Source organism: Lagenorhynchus albirostris, chromosome 15 (genome assembly GCF_949774975.1).
Source record: "Lagenorhynchus albirostris chromosome 15, mLagAlb1.1, whole genome shotgun sequence".
Taxonomy (NCBI): Eukaryota; Metazoa; Chordata; class Mammalia; order Artiodactyla; family Delphinidae; genus Lagenorhynchus; species Lagenorhynchus albirostris.
Genome location: NC_083109.1, coordinates 18,939,872 through 18,962,544, shown reverse-complemented (window position 1 = coordinate 18,962,544; position 22,673 = coordinate 18,939,872). Strand labels below are relative to the sequence as shown.

The 22,673-nt window shown below is 42.1% G+C and overlaps 1 protein-coding gene across 1 annotated transcript in view; it reads left to right on the top strand.

Annotated features, from left to right (window-relative positions):
- Positions 1–21,103, top strand: part of TOP1 (DNA topoisomerase I) — an 80,183-nt gene extending 59,080 nt beyond the window's left edge. The window contains exons 11-18 of the mRNA XM_060123854.1: positions 10,591–10,840; positions 11,781–11,966; positions 13,048–13,116; positions 13,659–13,773; positions 15,084–15,211; positions 18,309–18,403; positions 18,625–18,774; positions 19,806–21,103. Of these exons, the coding sequence (XP_059979837.1) occupies positions 10,591–10,840; positions 11,781–11,966; positions 13,048–13,116; positions 13,659–13,773; positions 15,084–15,211; positions 18,309–18,403; positions 18,625–18,774; positions 19,806–19,908 (1,096 nt within the window). The 3' untranslated portion in view covers positions 19,909–21,103. The remainder of the gene's footprint in view (positions 1–10,590; positions 10,841–11,780; positions 11,967–13,047; positions 13,117–13,658; positions 13,774–15,083; positions 15,212–18,308; positions 18,404–18,624; positions 18,775–19,805) is intronic.
- The last annotated feature ends 1,570 nt before the right edge of the window (positions 21,104–22,673 follow it).

The following is a 22,673-nucleotide window of genomic DNA, read 5'->3' as shown; positions in this document are numbered from 1 at the left end:
GACAAATTGAAAAACATCCCCATAAATAGAAGGTAATTTCATAATTAGCATTATCTGGTGATGTCCCTAAGATGTATCCATTTTTTACATCACATTGTATTCTTATTTATTAATTCACAAATATTAACTGAAATCCCAGTATGAGCCTGGCACAGTGTATGCATGGTGCTAGGAATTGTGTTGGTAAACAAGGTGGACACAGTCCTTGCCTTCACATTGTTTACTGTCCAGAGGTCAGAGTGCAATGAAGAACGTGGTAAATGTGTATTGGCTTCTACAGCTAGTTCTCTTCCTCACCTTCCTTGGCTCTGAAGAAGGGAATGTAATTACTCTGAATCCAGAAAGAGGTTGTAAAATCTAGAGTCTTACATACTCTGTCTTCCTAAGGTTTCATCTGGGTAGATTCCACCAGGACCAAGTGGGATAATGTATGTGAAAGCATATCATAAACTGTTGAGTACCCATGTGCTGCTGCTTATTGATGCTGCTACTGACAGGAGGAAACTGTCTTGGAAGGGCAGTCAGTTCTTGTTAGCCTGCTAGGCATACCCTGCTTGGGCAAGTCCCTCAGACATACTATGGAAATGTGAACGGCAACTTAAAAGAGAGATGGACTCCGCAGGAAAACAGTCAAGGAATTAGTTCTGTATAGACTGACTGTTTACATGCAGGGGACTGAGGCTAAAGACCCTCTTAATCTTGGTTTATAGTTTATTAAACACGTTAAGATTTGAAAGCCATAGCTCAAAAGGCTGTGTGTCTTTTCAAGACTAAACGCACATTTTCTAGCTTATAGTCCTGCGTCCTAATGAAAAATACCCATGTATATATTTTCTTCAGTGTAATTGGAAAACGTCACTGTTTTTAGTTTAGAGTAAGTATAAAATCAGAAAGAGAACCCCTGTGGCAAGTAAAAGTCAAGTCATTTAAAGAAACATGTTGTATTCCTCTTCTGAAATACCACCAAGCCGTAGGGCTACCAAGGTGGATAAACAATGATTTTAGCCCTCAAGGAACTTACAGGCTGCTGGGCAAATCGGATAAGAAGTCGATTGTATTGGAAAGGTAAATGTTGAATGCTTCCGATAAATGGAGTAGTTATTCCCAGCAGTTAGAGAGATTAGAAACAACTTTATGAAGGAAATTTTGTTACAGTTAGGTCTTAAAAGAGAGGCATTTAAAACAGAGAAATGTGTCATTATGGACAGAGACGAGGAGTGTGAAAAGGAGTAACAAAGAATTGTCAAGTGATGGTTGCACAACATTGTGAATGTGCTAGCTGTCACTAATGGTAAATTTTATATTATGTGTGTTCTACCACATAAAAAAAATTTATCAAAATAAAAGATTTTAGATTACTGTTGAAGTATTTTCACATAAGTTGACATTTGATTCTGTTAGTAACCACACCAGACATGAACTAATGCCATCGTTTTACAGATAAATTTAATCTCTGAGAGGCCAAACTGTTGCCAGCCTTAAATGCCATGCTAAAGCGACTAGACCATGTTCTGCATTTGATGGAGAACCACTGGCTTGGAACAGAGGAGTGTCTTGAGCATAACACGACTTGAGCAAGATTTACAGGCATTACACATAATCAAATCAATAAATACAAACTGTTGTACATGCTGCAAAGGATACAGGGTACCTATTTGAGAGTATGCCAGGGCACCTGATCTGGCTTCTGGGGTTTAGGAAACGCCTTTCTGAGAAAGTTACATTTAAGATGAGACTTACAGAATGAATAGGATTTATCCATGGAAAGGACAGGGGAATGGGCATTCCAAAGAAAATAGCCTTTTGAAATCCCTGAGGTAAGAAGGAGCTGCGTGTTCTTGAGGACTGAAAGGTGAACACCGTAATTGGAGTATAATGAGCAAGAAAGAGGCATGATGAGAGGAGACTGGAGAGAGGAATGCAGGCTAGATCTTCAGACTCTTCCTTAAAAAAAATTTTAAGTTTTTTTTTTTTAAATGTGGACCATTTTTAAAGTCCGTATAGAATTTTGTTACAGTATTGCTTCTGTTTTTTGTTTCTGTTTTTTAATTATTTATTTATTTTTGGCTGCGTTGGGTCTTCGTTGCTTCACACTGGCTTTCTCTCGTTGCGGGGAGCGGGGGCTACTCTTCGTTGCGGTGTGCGGGCTTCTCATTGCGGTGGCTTCTCTTGTTGCGGAGCACAGGCCCTAGGTGCGTGGGCTTCAGTAGTTGTGGCATGCGGGCTTCAGTAGTTGTGGCTCGCGGGCTCTAGAGCACCGGCTCAGTAGTTCTGGCACATGGGCTTAGCTGCTCTGCGGCATGTGGGATCTTCCGGGACCAGGGATTGAACCCCTGTCCCCTGCATTGGCAGGCAGATTCTTAACCACTGCGCCACCAGGGAAGCCCTTGCTTCTGGTTTTATATTTTGGTTTTTTGGCCACGAGGCATGTGGGATCTTAACTCCCCGACCAGGGATAGAACCCACAACCCCCTGCATTGAAAGGCAAAGTCTTAACCGGTGGATCGCCAGGGAAGTCCCTAAAATTTTGTCTATTATCCAAATCCAGTAGGAAGCCACTGGGTTTTAAAGAGGGGAATAATGCGATTTGTGTTTTAGTAACCTGTGATATAACTGATCATTCTGACTGCTGCTCTGTGGAGACTGGATTGGACACAGACAGGAAGTAGGGAGACCAGTAGGAGGTTGTTGCAGTACTCCAGGCAAGAAATGGCAATGACCTAGACAAGATGATGGCAGTGGGGGTCGAGAGAGGGGAACAGATGCCAAATACATGTGTGGTCTACAGGCAGGATTAGAGTCGATAGTAGGAGAGTCTCTGAGGGTTAAGAGACTCGTTAGACAAGCTGGTGGAGCTCCTCAAGGGCAGAGAGCCAGCCAGTTTTTATTCAGACAATATCCAGATAACTGCTGTGCACTGTAAGGATTTGTGCAGGTTTCTGAGTGATGGTTATGGTAGTAAACCTAGAAAGCCACCTAGATGTAGGCCCTGCCTAGAACCTTATACTCAGGACAGAGTGGCTCACTCTAGCAACTGGGTTGGGATCCTGAGTCATGAAAAATGGTTAAAGCTTTGGCAAGTGGTACTGTTGAGGGGAAAATAAATGTGATTTCTTAAGCTTTCTGTCAGTCCTCCTCGGTTATGTCCCACTCAGCAGAACAGATCTTCAGAGGTCGAGGTTTTGACAGCATGTTAAATGGTTTTTTAACTGCACTGCCAGCAGGAGCAGCATTCTCTTTTTAGATAAAAAATAGAAAGATACAAGTAACAGGGATTTTATTTTCAATGAAATATTTCAAATATACAAGAATAGAAATAATGAACACTTATATACCTACCATCTGGCTGTGTCAAACCTTAACGCCATGTCCTATTTCAGTTGCTTCATTTCATAAAAAGTATTCTGAAAACCATAGCTTGAAGCCCACTAGGTACCATTCATCTCTTTCCCTAGAGAATACTATATTGAATTTAATGTTTTCATTCTTGTGTGTATTTTTGTATTTTTACAGTGTATTATGTGTGCATGAACAATATGTAGTATTGTTTTACAAGGTTTGATTTTAAATTAGATATGTTATTGAGATCGTTCTGCAACTTATTTCACCCAGCTTTGGTGTTGAGATTTTATTATCTTGATATACATTTCTAATTTATCCATTTTATTTGCTACATGGTATTCTATTATATAAAAAATTATCTGGGGCTTCCCTGGTGGCGCAGTGGTTGGGAGTCCGCCTGCTGATGCAGGGGACATGGGTTCTTGCCCCGGTCCCGAAAGATCCCACATGCCGCAGAGTGGCTGGGCCCATGAGCCACGGCCGCGGAGCCTGCGCGTCCAGAGCCTGCGCGTCCGGAGCCTGTGCTCCGCAAAGGGAGAGGCCACAACAGTGAGAGGCCCGCGTACCGCAAAAAAAAAAATTATCTGTTCTCTTGTCAAGAGACACTTCGGGTTTACAGTCATTAGCTAATATAAATAGTGCTGGCATAAACACATTTTCCTTGTGTATACAGACGAAAATGTCCCTTAAAAATTCTTTATTAGATATTTCCAAATTGTTCTCTAAAGTACTTGAACGAGTTTACATCACCACCATCCTCCCAACATTGAGCACAAGTTTCTCTTTTTTCCATATGTTTCTAAGATTTTGCTTTTTATATTTGGATCTTTGATCCACTAGAATGTATTTTTGTGTATGGTGTGAGGTTGAGATCTAATGTATTTTTCCCAAATGCATAACCAGTTGTCCCAGAACAATTTAGTTGTGTTACCCCTCTGTCATATATCACATTTGTACACATATGTCATATTGTTTCTGGGCTCTCTGTCCTGTTTCATTTGTCTGTTTCTTCATCAGTAGCATACTGTCTCAACTACTGTAGCTTTATAAACTCTTACTATTGAGTCGGACAAGTTTCCTTCGTCTCATTCTTCAAAATTGTCTTGGTTCTCTGCTGTTCCACATTAATTCTGAGATAAATTTGTCAAGTTCTAATGAAGACGATTGAGACTTTTCTTATAAGATTGCATTGAAATTATAGATTAATAGGGAGAAAATATTGAGATTATTTTACTGAATCTTCCAATCCATGAACATGTTATACCTATTAATTCATATCTTTGAATATACCCTTCAATATTGTTTTGTAATTTTCTCCATAGAGGTATTACACATTTTTTTAAACTTTTCTTAGAGACCTTATAGTTTTTTGTGCTATTGAATAAGTATTTTTCGTTGTTACATTTTTGTTTGTTGTTACTGGAGTGGTAATGCTGTTGATTTTTTTAATATTGATCTTCTATATGGCAACATTGCTGAACTCTTAAAGTGTCTGTGTCTTTTTGGAGTTTCTATATAGTGACACTATTTTTATATTTTTAAAAAAACAATCATCCATGAAACCTTAACTTCTCACTAGTCAGCTATTGTCACAGTCAAATACTTGATTAATTTCTGTACTCAGTACCTTCTCTCTGGGTTTACTTGTTGAAATACATCCTTTATCATTTATTTAGTGAGTTTCCATAGGTGGCAAATTTTTCTTTTATCTGAAAGTTTCTTTATCTTCGTTCTTATGATCTGTCTTTTCTCCAGTAAAGAATGCATCTTTATTATTGGCGATCTATGGTGTATCTAAATATACATATATTTTTAAAGATACTCAGACTAGACTTTCAATTTGAGGACAAAAGCATTTTTATTCTAGAAAACTCTCGGCCATTATTTCTTCCATAGCTTCTAGGCCATTCCTCTCATTTATTTGTCTCTTTAGGTCTGGTCTTCATTTTCAGGGGAGTTCTAGAGACTTACTTCTGTTCACTAATTCTCTTTTTGATTATATCCAATCTAAAGTTTATCCCACCTATAATTTGTTTCAATTATTATTTTTGTTTTCAGGATTTCTAATTATTTTTATTTCATATTTACCTGATTTCATTTCATTTCATTTAAGACATGTGCTTATTTTATCATTCTTTTGTCCTTTTTAGTAGATGTTATATATATTTTTTTCTCTTGAAAGTCTTTGTTCTTTAAAATGTTACCTGAAGTGAATTCATGTACTAATTATTTTGTTGGCAGTTCTTCTAACCCATTTTCCTCATATATTTTGGAATTTGTTTGTAAACCCTTTTGAACGGGAAGTAGTTTTTGTCTGTGTATCATTCCCTTTTCCTCCTCTTTGCTCTCCACTTCTCTGCTCATACCTCCTGTCTTGGAGCGAGTCTTCTAACCCAGCTCAGCCCATGCTAACACAGCCCCTGGTTTCAGGTTGCCCCTTCTTGCATGGAGCACTTTCATTGCTACATGTTTGGAGTACAGTGATGATTAAAGCATGAATTCATTGACCTGATCTGACCCAAAAGTCTGTGAAGAGTAAGTTTTTGTCATAGAGGGTGAAGGGTGGTAACTGGTGGTTTTACTTCATGGAGGACTTTAGGTCCAGTTTATGGGAGGCTGCCACCATCATGGGGCTCTGCTGTACACCTTTCTGCTCAGCCTCCAGGGATTTCTCCTGAGATTCTTTGCTTGCTCTTGTATCTATATTTTGCTCATTCACTTCTTGCATGTAATACTGTTATACCTTTCTGCTCCATCTCTGCTCCTTCAAAAAATTTAACTCAAGCATGATATGACTTACAGATTTTTGACAATTTAAAAAATTTGGTTAGTCAAGGGTAAAAAAGCACAGCTGAAATGTGTCCCTTTGATGTACCCTGTCCTTGCCCCCTTTCTAGAAACTTGGATTGGTCTGCTTGTGGTCATAGCCAGCATTACACTACTTCTGGTCTCCCAGGTCATTGAAAGGATCAGGACTTCTGAGAGCCACAGTAACACATGCTCCAGTTACTGAAAAGATTGTCCTGAGCTCATTCACATCTTTATATACTCATCTTGGTTTGTTCCGCTTTTCCACCCAGGATTCCCGTTATACAGACATCTTCTTGCAAGTGTTTCCATTCCCTTCCTTTTCCACTCTGTACCTGGTGCCCGTATAATCTGAAATAGCAGGGAAATGACGGTCAGCTTTCTGGAACCTGTGTTTTCAACAAAACTCTCTGATCCCAGAAAAACCATGGATCGAGAGGTTGCAAAAGGACTGCTTATAGTAAGTTCTCAACTGCTAAGTCCAACCCCTGCCAAGCATTATCTGGTCTTGTAACCTGGGGAAGTAGGCCTTAGTAAAAGTAAGACTCTCAAACCAGCCTTAGCTTTATGAACAAAATTTATCGTTTTTCTTTTAAATGAAGTACAGCAGCCTTCAGTATCACTGTTGCTATCACATTGCATTCAATCATACTAAGATATTCTCAGTGCCAAATACCCACTTCTATTTTTTCTCTCTTTAGGACCTAGGGGTTTCAAAGATGTATGTGTCTACAACCTTTTAAATGTAACCATCTGGGATTACAGGGCTGGATTGAAGGAAAATGTCTTTGTAAAACTTGCTAGTTTTGGGAAGCTCTGATTTTGGTGAGTTTTATTAGAAGGAGAAAATAAGACGTGCTTATTTTTTAAAAAATTACATTCTGAACCTGACTTCTTAGTATACAGTTCTAAATTTTTAAGTGTAAGAGCTAGAACATTAAAGCTTCTAGATGATAATCATGGTAGAACATCTTCATTACCTTAGATTTCTTAGGACACAAAATAAACACTAACAATAAGCAGTTGATACAGTGGACTTTATTAAAAATAAAAACTTATGTTCAACACAGGACACTGCTAAGATAATAAATATACAAGTAACAGACTGGGAGAAAACATTTGCAACATGTATATCTGACAAAAGACTTGTATCTCAAATATACAAAGAATTCCTATCCCTCAATAATAAAAAGAAAAAACATCCCCATAAAAAAGAGCAAAAGACAGACAGATGCTTTAGAAGGTAGAGGATTGGCCAGTAAAAAAGCACATGAAAGAGTACTCAGCATCACCAGTTATCAGTGGAATGCAGATTTAAACCACAATAAGATACTAATTCCAGTTCTAGGTAATTTTGCTGCAAATAAAATGAAAACATGTGTCCACAAAAAGACCTATACAACAATGTTCATAATGCTATATTTATGCTAGTCTAAAACTGGAAACATCCCAGGGGTCCATCATCAGAATAAACACAGTGTAGTATAGTCAAACACATTAGAGATAGTCATGGAATATACCAGCAAGGTAAAAGGAGTGAACTGCTGATAAATACAACAACATGGATGAATCTTTAAAACACATTGAGCAGCCAGACATGAGAATCTAAACTTTATGATTCCACTTAAATAATATTCTAGATTAGTCAAAGCTAATCTATGATAATAGAAATCAGATTAAAAGATCAGTGGTTGCTTGGTTGGTGATCAACTGGGAAGGGTCATAAGGGAACTTTCTGGAATGACAGAAATATTCTCTAACTTGATGGGGTGTAGGTTACATGGGTTACGGATGGTCAAAACTGATCTAACTGTATACTTAAATCTGCATAACGTAAAATCTTTTTAGAAGATTTACTCAGAGTGAAAGGTTGAATAGGAAGTATTGGAAGGAAAAATACTACTTTTATCTGAAAAGAATTTGAATCTATAAAGAACTCTACAAATCAATAATAAGACAAACATATTTAAGAATGGGCATGTATGGAAAGCTGGTTGGATTTTATTTTTAAACATAGTATAAACACATAGGGCCAGTTTATTGTCTTTTGTTTAAATTATGTATGTGTGGGGTTCAGATTGCTGTTCACTCTCTGGATTCTGTTTAGGGAAACTGAAGGGCACAGGGATATGCATACTTCTTAGAGGCCAGCCCTCTCCTTTTAGATCTAGACAAGGTGGCTCTTCCCACCACCCCCATCTCTGTGTCCTTATTTGAGAGAATCCTGGATCCTTGTGCCAGGAGCCTAGCCAACCTGTGAAGAAAATCTGGTCTTGTGGTTATCCCGTGAATGACTTACTTGTTAGTTTTTCTAAACTTTGTTTCACTGGTATGACTAAGGAATGAGCAAGTGTAACCCTACTGGACTTCGAAGACTCAGACTTAGGTTTTGGTAGGCCTGTGTGTACCAGAATGATGGGAGAGAGCTCACTTCTGAGCTGGAGACTGTACTGTTGAAGATGAGCCTTTCGTGTCCCGTCTTTTGTGTGTGTGTATATAAGAATGATTGTCAGGGAGATTTATTACTGACTTGAGATTTATTACTTACATGAGGAAAGTTTCTACCGCACCTTTTTCTTATTTGCCCTCGTTTTTTTCCTTTTTTAAGATGTGTAATTGCTTTTTTTTTTTGATTGCGTTGGGTCTTTGTTGCTGCCCACGGGCTTTTCTCTAGTTGCGGTGAGCAGGGGCTACTCTTCGTTGCGGTGCACGGGCTTCTCATTTCAGTGGCTTCTCTTCTTGTGGAGTGCGGGCTCTAGGGCATGCAGGCTTCAGTAGTTATGGCACACGGACTCAGCAGTTGTGGCACACGGACTTAGTTGCTCCGCAGCATGTGGGATCTTCCCAGACCAGAGATCAAACCCGTGTCCCCTGCATCGGCAGGCAGATTCTTAACTACTGTGCCATCAGGGAAGTCCTATTTGCCCTCTTAAATGTCAGAATGTACTTAGAAAAACCAGAGAGAAGTTTTCAGCTTCCCATTGACAGTATATAGAACTTGGATATTTCTCCTGTATCACTCAACTACTAAACCACCCACCCACAACAACAGGTAGTTACTGAGCCTCTTGTTTTGTAGCCAAATAAGCATATACAACTAGTCCACACACAGTTGTGGGAGAGTGCTGATGACTCATTAGCGTAGCTTTCATTTCTGAATGTTAGGAGCTAGAAGCAGAAGACGTTTCTTTCTTTCTTCTTCCCTTCCCTTTCTCCCTTTCTTTCTCTCCCTTTCTCTTCCTTGAGTCTTCTTTGCTGTGCATGGGCTTTCTCTAGTTGCGGCGAGTAGGGGCTACTCTTCGTTGTGGTGCACGGGCTTCTCATCGTGGTGGCTTCTCTTGTTGCGGAGCACGGGCTGTAGGCTTGCAGGCTCAGTAGTTGTGGCTCATGGGCTCTAGAGTACTGGCTCAGTAGTTGTGGCGCACCGGCTTAGTTGCTCCGCGGCACGTGGGATCTTCCCGGACCAGGGCTCAAACCCGTGTCCCCTGCATTGACAGGCGGGTTCTTAACCACTGTGCCACCAGGGAAGCCCCAGAAGACATTTCTTGCTCCATGTGCCCCACACACCTGCGTGCTCAGAAGGCCAGGTACCTTGACTGCAGTTCTTATGCCTCAAAGACCACATGTCTATGTCATAGGTAGAAATCACTGCAACTCTCTTCGGTTGTTGGCTGGGGGAACTAAGAGCCGAGATTCTTGAGTTCTCAAATTCTTTCCCTGTGTTCATGTCATATAGTCTGTTTCAGGCCTTGTAATATTCCCTGGCCCTTTTGGATTTCTTGGATTTTCTTTATTTTCCTTCCTTTCCTTTCTCACTTGACATTATTATCAGTCGTTGCTTGTGAACCTTTTTTCATTCAACAAGGTAACAGAAATCTTTTTCCATCACTGTTGATTAGATTGTCTTTTCACACCCTTTTTAAAACCTTTCATTGGCTTTAGAATCAATTTTTAAACCTGCCACTAAAAGCTCTGTTAAAAAAATGTCTTCCCAATAACACTGTTTCCCTCAGTCTCATTAAGAATACTTTTAAATGCAGAAGTTAGCAAATGGTGAATAATTATAGCTGTTCCTGGAAGTCACTGTGTTCCTTAGTAATTACATGTTGTTATCTTTGGTTCTGCTTCCTTGACAGTTCCATCAAATTGTGAATGATTGTCTTGAATTTAATGAAATTCAGTCCTAGCAGAAAACTGTTGTTGGGTCACAGATTCAGCAGCAAAGCTGTGATGCTGATGTGGGAATAGGGATGTTTATACCCTTTGTGTTGACAGAAGTTAATTTTGGGGACATGTCATGTGGGCTTTTCTTAAGAACATAAACATTTCACAAAATGAAAGCCAGAGGCTTTCTTAGCAGTCAGACAAGAGCCAGTTCTGCTTGTCAGGGAAATGGGACAGCGTGAGTTCTCATCAGGTATATGCCTTGCTTAACTGAAGCTCAAGTTCCTTCTCTTTGGTTCAGAGCTCTGAACTTGGATATTCAGTGTCTGTCTTTACTCCACCGTCCCTAAGCAATCCACCTTTGGCGCTGGGTCTTTTGCAGGGTGAGAAAGACTGGCAGAAATATGAGACTGCTCGGCGGCTGAAGAAGTGTGTGGACAAGATCCGGAACCAGTACCGGGAAGACTGGAAGTCCAAAGAGATGAAAGTCCGGCAGAGAGCGGTAGCTCTGTACTTCATCGACAAGGTGAGAGCATCTTCCCGTCACGTCGTCTGCCATGTTCATCTTAACGAAGATGTGGGAAGCATTTACTCCTCCAGGCCCTGTGCTATAAGTACTGCTGGAGAGGCAGTGATAGCCCAGACATCTGTGGTCCTGCTCACCTGATCTCTGGTCCAGTAAGGAAGGTAGAAGTGGAGAGAGAGGTGTTCAGTGTCTGATGCTGTCTAGATACAGTCTGCCTAATAGGAGGATCTTCATGAATCTGAATGTGCCAGAAATACTGACACTTTCAAACTCTTTCTGACAATGCACCACCCCCCCAAATTTTATTTTATATCACAACCCAACACATAAATATGTTTGTGTGTAACTGAAACAAATGTTGCACAAAATAATGCTTAGCCTTTCTATGAGCAGTGAATTCTGATGTCTTTTACTCTTTTTTGTTTTTAAACAGGATGGTTATAATCCTTAAAATTGGTTAAATAATCTGCCAGTGTATCACAACTACAGTTTAGAAGTCAGTGCTTTGAAGATCAGTTTCTCAGCACTCTTTTGGAAGAAAAGATTTCTTATTTTCCCCGGTTTTGCACTGAGTATATTTATTTTAACACAAGTTCTTATTGTCTTAAAAATTAAGCAAAATTACGAGACTAGCTTTTTGAGTCTGATTGCTGAGAGTTTAAAATATGTTCTTTCCTCTATCCCCATTTGAAAGGACAAGAGTAAACAGAAGCTTAGATTTCTGGGAAAGTTTAATATCCCTTGACGATCCACACTTCATTTTATACGGGAAGAAGCAACAATGCAGATCCGGAATTCCCAGGCCTTGCAAACTGATGCTCTGTCCCTGAAGAGAATTGGGAGGCTTCTGGTTTTGGTTTCCTACAGAGCCTGTGATGTTGACGTTTCTTCATTCATGCTTACCTTTTTTTTTTTTTTCCATTCTCTCATCCCTGGGCAGCTTGCTCTACGAGCAGGCAATGAGAAGGAGGAAGGAGAAACAGCGGACACTGTGGGTTGCTGCTCACTTCGTGTGGAGCACATCAATCTGCACCCAGAGTTGGATGGTCAGGAATACGTGGTAGAGTTTGACTTCCTGGGAAAGGACTCAATCAGATACTATAACAAAGTCCCCGTTGAGAAACGAGTAAGTTAATGTGGCCTGAGCTCCCTGGCCTGTTTTTTCATTCATTCATTCAACAAGCATTTGTTGAGTGCTTTTTCTGTGCTCTGTGCTTTGCTGAACACTAGAAGAAATGGCTTGAAAGAGAGTGGAGAGGTATTGTTTGGTGTCCTGTGTACCTCCTTTTAGTCCCTGCCTCTCACCCCATGCTACTTTACTGGAATGAGGGGCCATCTCCTGTGGCAGCATTCAACAGAGAATGCTATAGAGAGTTGGCCCTCACAATGAACTGCACATTAGGTTTATCCCATCACACTGTTTTAATGATCTAACCACACTTCAGTATTCCCTGGTCATGTTGCAAATTTGTCATTTTCGTAGCATTGCTCAACTTTCCCCCAACTCCTCATTCAGCAAAAAGGTAGCCCTTGAGTCCCCAGATCTCTGAGCCCATAGCTGAAGAAGGTGCTGCAGCACCACGGTCCGCCAGAAGTACTGGGCTTGAACTGGAGACCTTACAGAGTGCAGTACCCCAGTAGTCCAGCCCTTCAGCAGTCTGATGTTTCATCAGTAATTAGGTTTTGCTGGCTGTGGAAATGTTTCAGATTAAACAAAGCTAAAGAGATCTGACAGTTAAATGTAATATTTGAGTTTAGGTTGGATTCCATACTGGGGAGGTAAAGAACATCATTGGGTCAGCTGACAAAATTGGAATATGGACAATAGATTGGATAAAAATGTGTCAGTATAAATTTATAAAGCTGAGAAGTACTGTGTGTATATAAGGGAATATCTCTATTCTTAGGAAACACACTGAAGTATTCAAGGGTAAAGGGCCATAATTATGTAAGTACCCAGAAATGGTTCCAAACGAATAATTGTGTATATACACACATAAATGTGGAAAGGAAATGAGTGTACGTGTGCACTGCACAAATAGGAAATGAGGTAAAATATTAATGGTAGGTGGATCTGGGTTAAGGATATGGGTGTTTCTTTGTGCTCTGTGGGGTTGGTTTGTTTGTTTGCAAGTTTTAAGTTGCAGTTATTTCCAAAGTAGAGGTTTCAAAAATAATAATAATTAGGCTCTGCTTATTTCTTTTAGGTTTTTAAGAACTTACAACTATTTATGGAGAACAAACAGCCTGAGGATGATCTTTTTGATAGACTCAATGTGAGTGGGTAAACTGCACTGGGTTGAAGAGGGGTCCAGCCAGAGCCTCCCAAGGTCCTAAAGGAGAGGTCTGCCTGGGAGTGACTGGGGCTCTCCCCTCGGCCTGTCCTGGGGCACCCTGTATACTCTCCCTTCCTCAGGCACACAGCAAATCCATGGCCGAAGCCCTGGGATGGGGTGGACGAACCCTGCCTGTTACCCTCTGGCTCCTGCAGAGCCTTCCCTTGGCTGGATGCTTAGCCACCTGTGCTAGAGACCCAAGACCTGTCCCTGAAGTCTTATTGGGGAAGATCTTAATAGGGAAGGATACAGTTGCTTTATTGGCCTGCTTAAGATTGAAGTGTGCTTCTTTGGGAGGTACATGCAACTCTGTATTCTGGAATTCTTCTCCCATTTCCTAACTTCCCACTGGCAGGACAGTAAACTTGGCAAGGTGTAACTGCACTGGCATAAATTTCCTGGAGCTTGCCAGAAGGGCCAGGGTGGTATGTATGGCTTTTACCTAAATCCCAACATCCTCTTCGTTGCTTTGTCTCCTCCAGACTGGTATTCTAAATAAACATCTTCAGGATCTCATGGAGGGCTTGACAGCGAAGGTGTTCCGTACATACAATGCCTCCATCACGCTACAGCAGCAGCTAAAGGAACTCACAGCTCGTAAGTACTGCCTGACCAGATAGGGCCCATGGCCTTAGCGATGATGACCACTATCCTTACTCAGCTAAGTCCTAGATCTGTTCTACTTATCCTCCTTGACATTGTGACTGGAAACTTCTTCCCTCCATACCTCTAATAGAGGGCTAAGGCTTAGATGTATAAACAGATCAGTGCTGTTTCCCCTGTTCCTACTCTAGCTTCTAGAATAGTTTTATGAAATGCTGACAGGGGCTTTCTGTCTGCTCTGATAATGCCTGCATTTTGTGTTTTATATCTATGTTATTTAAAAGCTCATAGAATGAAGATAAAGTGCTATGATGTTCTGTTAAATTGGAGAGAGTAAGGCTGTCATGGTTACTAAAACAGCATAGGAGCAAATCCTTTCCCTGAGGTTTCTTTTTTTCCCTCTTAAGAGTTGGTAGTATTCGGGACTTCGCTGGTGGTCCAGTGGTTAAGAATCCACCTTCCAATGCAGGGGATGTGGGTTCGATCCCTGGTCGGGGAACTAAGATCCCACATACTGCAGGGCAACTAAGCTCACGTGCTCTAGAGCCCACGCGCCACAACTAGAGAGCCCGCATGCTGCAACTACTAAGCCCACGTGCTGCAACTACTAAGCCCACGTGCTGCCACAAAAGATCCTGCATGTCACAATGAAGATCCTGCATGCCGCAACTAAGACCCGACACAGCCAAATAAATAGATAACTAAATAAGTATAAAAGAAAAAAAAGAGTAGGTAGTGTCCTCCTAAAAACTAGCTGCAGAAAGTATCACCAAGATCCACAAGCTTTTTTTCCTCTGGAGCCTAGTCACTGCTGAATTTCCACTGTCCTCTAGAAATATGTCAAATGGTATTAGAAAATGGTATTCAAAAAGCCAAAGATGGGTATGTTGAGGGTCAGTATTTTAGGGTGGGGCAAAGAATGCTATATGACACAAGTAAAAACATTTCTTAGATGACACTTTGTATTTTTCTTTCTGAAAGATATAGTGCCTTGTGGTTTTAAAATGTAAAATTTCTGGTCCCTTCATTTTACCCTCCTCTACAGGCTCTTTCTGTCCCAATTCCCATATTTTCTTCAGGCTATTTTGGGTGGTTAGATGGGGGAGGTGGGCACTGAGGCAAGCAGATGATTCTCTTGGCTCTCAGATTTTGACCTTGTGCCTTGTGGGAACCTGAATTGATCATCTGAGTGAGATGAGGACCAGTAAAACCTTTACGTGAGGATAAAGCGCCGGGGAAGGGACATTGTGTGTTCTCTCTTCTTATACAGATGGACTCTTATTACCATGTTTCTTTCTTTACAGCTGATGAGAACATCCCAGCAAAGATACTATCTTATAACCGTGCCAACCGAGCTGTTGCAATTCTTTGTAACCATCAGAGGGCACCACCAAAAACTTTTGAGAAGTCCATGATGAACTTGCAATCTAAGGTATTTTGGATGTGGATGGTGGGGTAGCAAAATGAAGAGAAGCATGTCTGCTATGGGCATTTATACTCCACCCTTCTGGGTTGGGATATCAGAAAGGTTGATGCTAAATAAACGGAAATTTGGTAGTAACTATTGCTGATCAAGATACTGAATATCAGGTACTCATTGTTCAGCAAGTCTTTATTCTGTGTTGAGAAGGTAAATTTGATGTACCCTCTTTGAAATACAGCTAATTATTGTCCTTATACATGAGGATAATGGATATAAAGATAGTCTTCACAATTCCTTTCCACAGCCCAGAAATACAACTATTTCCAAATTATATTGTTTTAAATTGAAGATGATGAAACAATATTTAATTTCCCCCTAATCCTAGCACAACTATTTTTATTTCTGCACATTCCACATGAATCATATTTTTATATAGCTCATCATCAAACATCTGTTGAATACAGGCTGTGTGCCAGAGCTGCTGCCCTAGAGGGAGAGGGTGATGTGCAAACAACCAGACACTGTTCCTCTTCCAGGTGCCTCTCTCCTTCCTCCAGCTCTGCCTGGTACTGAGCTTTTAAGCGGCAAGGCACTTAACATTTGATGATGTGCATTTCTGTGTTACCAATGGCTACATAACTAATCCATTCTAATGTATTAATCCACAATGAGAATTTGTAGATATTTCACTACAAAGCAGACACATGGGTTACAAAGTAAACCAATTATCTTGAAATATGTTTACCAAAAAGTCTGATACAGTAATAGATGTCCTTCCTTATTAATTTATTAAGTTAGATCTTAGGTGGGTCTGATAATTACTATAAATGTCAAGGTAGTCATGAATATAAATGATACTTTGATTTCTGCAGCAATATGAAAATATATGAACTAGCTATGGGTGATAAAGTCATAGATACTACTGATATTACTGTGTTCAATTGCCCACACTCATAACTGAAGAAGAAATGATGAGTTTCAACTAGAGGTTAATTAAACTACAGATTGATTCTTTTCCATCTGCGTTCACAGCATACTGTACTTGAACAACTGGAGTTTAAAAACTACTGCTGTAGAGTGAGGCTGCATACATATTCTGAGGCCCAGGGTGTTTTCCTTCTGTTGAAATTTCTTCCAGATAGATACCCAGCTGTAGTACATATGGGTCAGAAGACACACATAACCTGCAGTTCATGCTACAGATGCCATCTGGCTTTCCTGAAGGGATGCACACATCCACAGTAAATACATGTGTGTCCACAGACATCTCAAATCCTTGGATCATGTGACTGGCAGGCAAAGAACCTGTACAGACCGCCCATCCTAGCAGCTCTGTTAATGGCAGTCATCTGGTGCCGTTTACTCTCCTCATGCTATCATTTCAAGCCAGAAGTAAAAGCATGACTCTTCAGGTGGTATTTACCTAATTCAGGAGACCCCTCCCTGGAGCATGAGGAGGCCTTTTGTTGGTCTCACTCTGGAACCACTGTTTGGGCACCCAGGCTGCCTGCCAGACGAGCCCTCTAAGCACAGGAACCATCTCCTGTGTGCCCACAAAGCAAACACATGCCCCTGTTTGCCAAGTGAATCAATGGAGTCTTTGATGCTTTGAGAGAATTCAACATAGCCTGCCAATTTAGCATTCACAGAAATGGTTAAAAGATTGTGGTTTGTTGCATTTCTGGCCTAAGAATCTGGCTAGTGGTGTCTGTGATGCTTTTGTGTCAGTTCCTTCAGCTTGACTTTGGACAACATAGATGTTGGAAGTAAGCCATTCATAGTAAACATATTTAATGATTCTCTCACAATGGTGACCTCTGTTTCCAGTCTTAGGCTGTGCGTGTAAATCTAACAGACAATTCCAGGCTGAGAGCAACAGCTCAGTGTGTATGAGTCAGGCATGTATTTACTCGGCAGAGGTTCCCTTGACCTTACAGGTTAGCAAGGTAGTAACAGGTCAGGGGCTCTCCTGCTCCCAGCAGTGTGAGCTCACTGCTTTGGGGCTCTGACTCCACAGTGTTGCTTAAGTAAGAAGAACTTAGGGCTTCCCTGGTGGCGCAGTGGTTGAGAGTCCGCCTGCCGATGTAGGGGACACGGGTTCATGCCCCAGTCCGGGAAGATCCCACATGCCGCGAGGGGCTGGGCCCGTGAGCCATGGCCGCTGAGCCTGCGCGTCCGGAGCCTGTGCTCCGCAACAGGAGAGGCCACAACAGTGAGAGGCCCGCGTACCGCAAAAAAAAAAAGAACTTAGAACTGGTTCTTTCAAGCAAGAAAGACTGGAACTGCCTTTGTCTCTTCCTTTAAAGACTGGGTCCCCATGAGATTTCATTTGAAAAAAGAGCTCCACAGCTAAAAAAGTTTTCAAATCTGCTTTCGGTGATGACCATTTTAATTTCCTTCCCATCTCAGTTTTCTCTCCTTTTAAAAACAGAATGCCAAAGCCAGGCCATGCCATGTATTGGCTTGGAACAGACTAAGCTGAGCTCTTTGGCTTCCTGGGTACCTTTTAATTGCCATTTTCTAGTCCCTCGGATATTCTCTTCAGTGCATCCTTCTTTCTTGAGAAGTTGGCAGCTCCTTCCCAGAGTGCTGGTAGAATCTGAGGAATGAGCTGCGCTCAGTAGATGCAAGGACCCTATCTCAGCTTCATAAAGAGTATCTCCTGCAGTTGTATTCTTAGAATGGAAGCGACAACCTGGCACGAGAGCCATTTGATAAACAGCTCTCACCTGTAGCCCTCCTCTCCCAGTATCTAAAACCGAAGTGTTCTCTGACTGTAAGATTAGCACCCACATTCCCAGTCCCAGTGGGTTCTTTTCCCTGAGCTTCTGGATTAATGGGGGCCCTGGGTCACTGCCTATAAAACCCTCATTTCTTCAAGGGTGACTGAAGAACGTAAGTGGCCAAGTAGCATTTGAATTCAGCACCCGCTGCACATCTACTCTGTGCCTTCATGAAGCCACCCCTAGTTGTTTTGACCTGGCAAACCACCAAGACAGCCTGCCTGGTGTAGACAACTTCTAGGTTTCATCCTCTCTTGAGGAGCCCTTCTTTATATTCTCTGGGCTTACTTTATTCCTAAATCTTATTATTCTTCCCCACCCAGATTGATGCCAAGAAGGAACAGCTAGCAGATGCCCGGAGAGACCTGAAAAGTGCTAAGGCTGATGCCAAGGTCCTTAAGGATGCAAAAACCAAGAAGTACGTGCCTGGTGTGATACAAAGCTGGGGGTTGTTGTGAGAGAAAAAAGGGCGGAGCATCAGCCAGAGGCCCTAGCCTTTCTAGGGTTTCTGAGTGATGTCTTTTAGAAACCTCTGTACCTGGGGCTTTTCTGCTTTTACTGTCCCTGGATGGCACCATGGGGTTGCAGTGCTCTTGTCCAGAGGCCAGGCCTGGCTCTTGATGACTTCCTTTCTTCCAGGGTGGTAGAGTCAAAGAAGAAGGCTGTGCAGAGACTGGAGGAGCAGTTGATGAAGCTTGAAGTACAAGCCACAGACCGAGAGGAGAATAAACAAATTGCTTTGGGAACCTCCAAACTCAATTATCTGGACCCAAGGATCAGCGTGGCTTGGTAAGCACCGCACCCTTCTTGAACTCCACCTGCTGGCTTGAGAAGGGTGATGGGGGTTCCAAGAGCGTTGTCAGCTTTCACATGCAGTTCCTATGCTGCACACTTAGAGTCCTCTGGGAAACCTCTGTCTTCTGCTGTGCCCACTACAAATGCATTGGAACATCCTGGATGGTCCTAAATGGTCAACACTGTTACACCATCTTGGAGTGTGTTTGTTTGTTAATGCAGGTATGGTCCCTACCCCTAATGGAACTTTAGGACAAGAATGGAGACTCTTAGTCCTTATTGAAGGAAAAATACAGAAGAGCCCACCCATCTACCTACACTTTAACTTTTCAATAACATTTTTTTTTCTTTACAAGTGAAGGAAGTAAGGTATGGACAAGGAGAAAAAAAAAATGAGAATACAGATCTGAGAAACCTATGCAAAGAGTTTGTGCTACTGTTTGCTTGTTTCCCTGTACCACTGCCCCGCCCTGGCCCCAATTTCCAAAATAAATGGCTTTTTTGGAAGATGCTTATTAGTTAACTTGAGTTATTATTAGCTTCTGGGCCTAGGAGGAGCAGTCATCTCCTGTGGCCCTGCTCCTCTGGGCCAGGGGTTCCAGCAAGCTCTTGTATCCTTTCGACTCTTTTTGCCCTGTTTAGTGCTAGAGGTTTGGTTAGCTTGACAGGCAGTAGACTGCAGTGGTTAAAAGCATGGACTCTGGAGCCAGACGGCTTGGGTTCGCTTTTCAGCTCCATTTTAACTAGCTGCATGAGAATGAAAGCAAATTACCTAACTTCTCTGCCTTAGTTTTTCATCTGTACCTTTTTCATTTGTACATCTATAATAGCATCTACTTTAGAAGTCTTTGTCAAGATTAAATGAGTTAAGCACATGAAGCTCTAAGAAACATGTCTGGTACCTTATTAACTCTCATTCTCACCAGACGGATGTGAAGAAGGTGGCACATCCAAGCCTCAGCCTTGGGTCTGGCCCGTTGTTCCCTGAGACACACTAATCCCCGTTCTTTCTCCCTTGTCTGCAGGTGCAAGAAGTGGGGGGTCCCAATTGAGAAAATTTACAACAAAACCCAGCGGGAGAAGTTTGCCTGGGCCATCGACATGGCTGACGAGGACTACGAGTTCTAGCCTGTCTTGAGGGGCAGGAAACAGTTCTGTGAAAAGGAACAGTGTGGTTTGGGGCAGATGGATAAACTGTGAGCCTCGATTGCCCTCGCACCTGAGGGAAAGGGGCAGCAAGTCTTAACAAAGCAACATCTTTGAGAAAAGATAAACCTGGAAATATTATAAGGGAGAGCTGAGCCAGTTGTCCTATGGACAACTTATTTAAAAATATTTCAGATATCAAAATTCTAGCTGTATGATTTGTTTTGAATTTTGTTTTTATTTTCAAGGGGTCAAGTGGATGGGAATTTGTCAGAGTTCTGCCAGACAAATTCACTGTTTCACTGAAACATTTGGATTCTCTTAGCTACTGTATATGAAGTCCGATTATATTGGTGCGTTTTTACAGTTAGGGTTTTGCAATAACTTCTATATTTTAATAGAAATGAGTTCCTAAACTCCCGTCTCCCCCATTTCAGGAATTTAAAATTAAGTAGAACAAAAACCCAGCGCACCTGTTAGAGTTGTCACTATCTATTGTCATGGGAATCAGTTTTCATTAAACTTGAAGCAGTCGTGACATCGGCAGTGTTTTGGTTCAGACACCTGTTCACAGAAAAGCATGATGGGAAAATATTTCCTGACTTGAGTGTTCCTTTTTAAATGTGAATTTTTATTTCTTTTTAATTATTTTAAAATATTTAAACCTTTTTCTTGATCTTAAAGATCGTGTAGATTGGGGCTGGGGAGGGATGAGAGGGTGAGCGAGTCTAAGGATAATGAAATAATCAGTGACTGAAACCATTTTCCCATCATCCTTTGTTCTGAACATTCTCTGTGCCCTTTCAGATACCCATCTTTTTCATTTTAAACCCCAGTCTTTCACTTGAAAGATTTTATTGTATAAAAAGTTCCACAGGTCAAAAATTTAGAGGAAAATGAGTATTTGGTCCAAAAAAGGAAAAATAATCAAGATTTTAGGGCTTTTATTTTTTCTTTTGTAATTGTGTAAAAAATGGAAAAAAAACCACATAAAAAGCAGAATTTTAATGTGAAGACATTTTTTGCTATAATCATTAGTTTTAGAGGCATTGTTAGTTTAGCGTGTGTGCAGAGTCCATTTCCCACATCTTTCCTCAAGTATCTTCTATTTTTATCATGAATTCCCTTTTAATCAACTGTAGGTTATTTAAAATAAATTCCTACAACTTAACGGAAACTTGGTGTCTGCCTCTTTGTAACCCAGGGCCCCAGGCCAGAATGGAGCTCTGGGGCTGGGACTTGGAGTGGGATGTGGTCTGCCTGCTCCAGTGATGCCTTCCTCCCCAGGAGCTGGGGGCTGGGCCAGGCCTGGAAGGGGCTGCATCTGTCCTGCTGCCGTGGGTGTGGGTCACAGAGGAGGGAGCCAGAGTCCACATCCTTAGAAAAAGGCAGACCCAGGAAGTGAGGGCGAGTACAGAAAATCTACAAGAACAGGTGGGGTGCAAGAACTGTATTTGGAGCATAGGGTAGGTTTATTGAGCAAGACGGAGCAAGTGTATTCAGGAGACAGATTTTGGAACACTTTCCATGTGTGCTGGCAAGAAGCAGTAGGAGCTTCTTTGGGTTTGCTTATGTGGCTAAGGTTACTGTTAGGATGGCAGGAATGAAGGGTACTAAGCCAATCAGAACACTGGATCCCAGAAGCGCTCTCCCAGATGGAATGCAGACTTCTTTTGTTGATTGAGAGAGGGAGTGGTCTGTGACCACTTCTCTGCTCTAGTACCTGAGCTGGCCAGGGTCCCTACAAAAATTGTTTTTCCATTCATCCTAGGTTACAGCTAAGTCTGGAATTAGGTTGAAAGGTGAGGTCTTCTGGTCAAATGGAGTCAGGGGGGCAGGAAGGCCAAAGTGGTCAGAGCTGGTCCCTTAGCTAGCCAGCAGGCACAGGTGTACTCTGGGAGGAGAGCCATCTCCCTGATGATCTCTGAACTTCCTGGGGCTGGGCCCACTGCAGAGAATCCTGAGGGGTCCTTGGCAGCCTGTATGTCACTGGCCAGTGAGGGAGGCAGCATTCACCCCAGGAAATAAAGGAGGTTATGTAGCCACCATTGCTTTGGAGCAAGAGATTGCAGCCAGGCATTTTTGAATTCTATGGTTCTGGGGCAGCTAGACCACTGAATGTAAGGAATAGTAACAAGAGAGCCTCGTCCAGTGCCTTATCAATACACTTCAGCAGGACCTGCCACAACCAGAGGACAAACCTTGGACCACAACTAGAAACCGGGGACAGGCGGCCTTACAGGCAGATTTTACTGATGAGCACAAACTTGTGCCCACCTTTCCTGGCAAGGACCTTCCTTCTGCTGAGGGCAGGTGCAGGGCAACTAGATACTGGTCAAGAATGGTTGTGAAGGACATCCTGGGTGGTGGCAACAAGGCTGAGAGAGCAAGCCAGAGAATGGGAAGCTGACCTGGCCACTGCAATGAGGGAAGAGTCTAGACAGGTAGGTGAGGGCCAGGTATGAAGGGCCCCGAAGGATGCTTGAACACGGAGTCAGGAGACCACCCCTTCCTATTCATCTGGCAGGTAGGTTCCCTCCTCCCACTTCCAGCCTCATCTGGGAGCAGAGGCCAGATGTGCAGGGTCTAACCCACTCCCTCCTGTCAGGCTCCTCCATGATGCTAGAGTCCAGCTGTGGGCAAAGGGAGACCGCTTCCACACGCTACCACAGCCAGACATCCGGGTGCTTGCTTGCCTCCGCCCTCACCCGCCACGTCTGGTCAGCCCGTCCGTTCTCCCTGTCAAG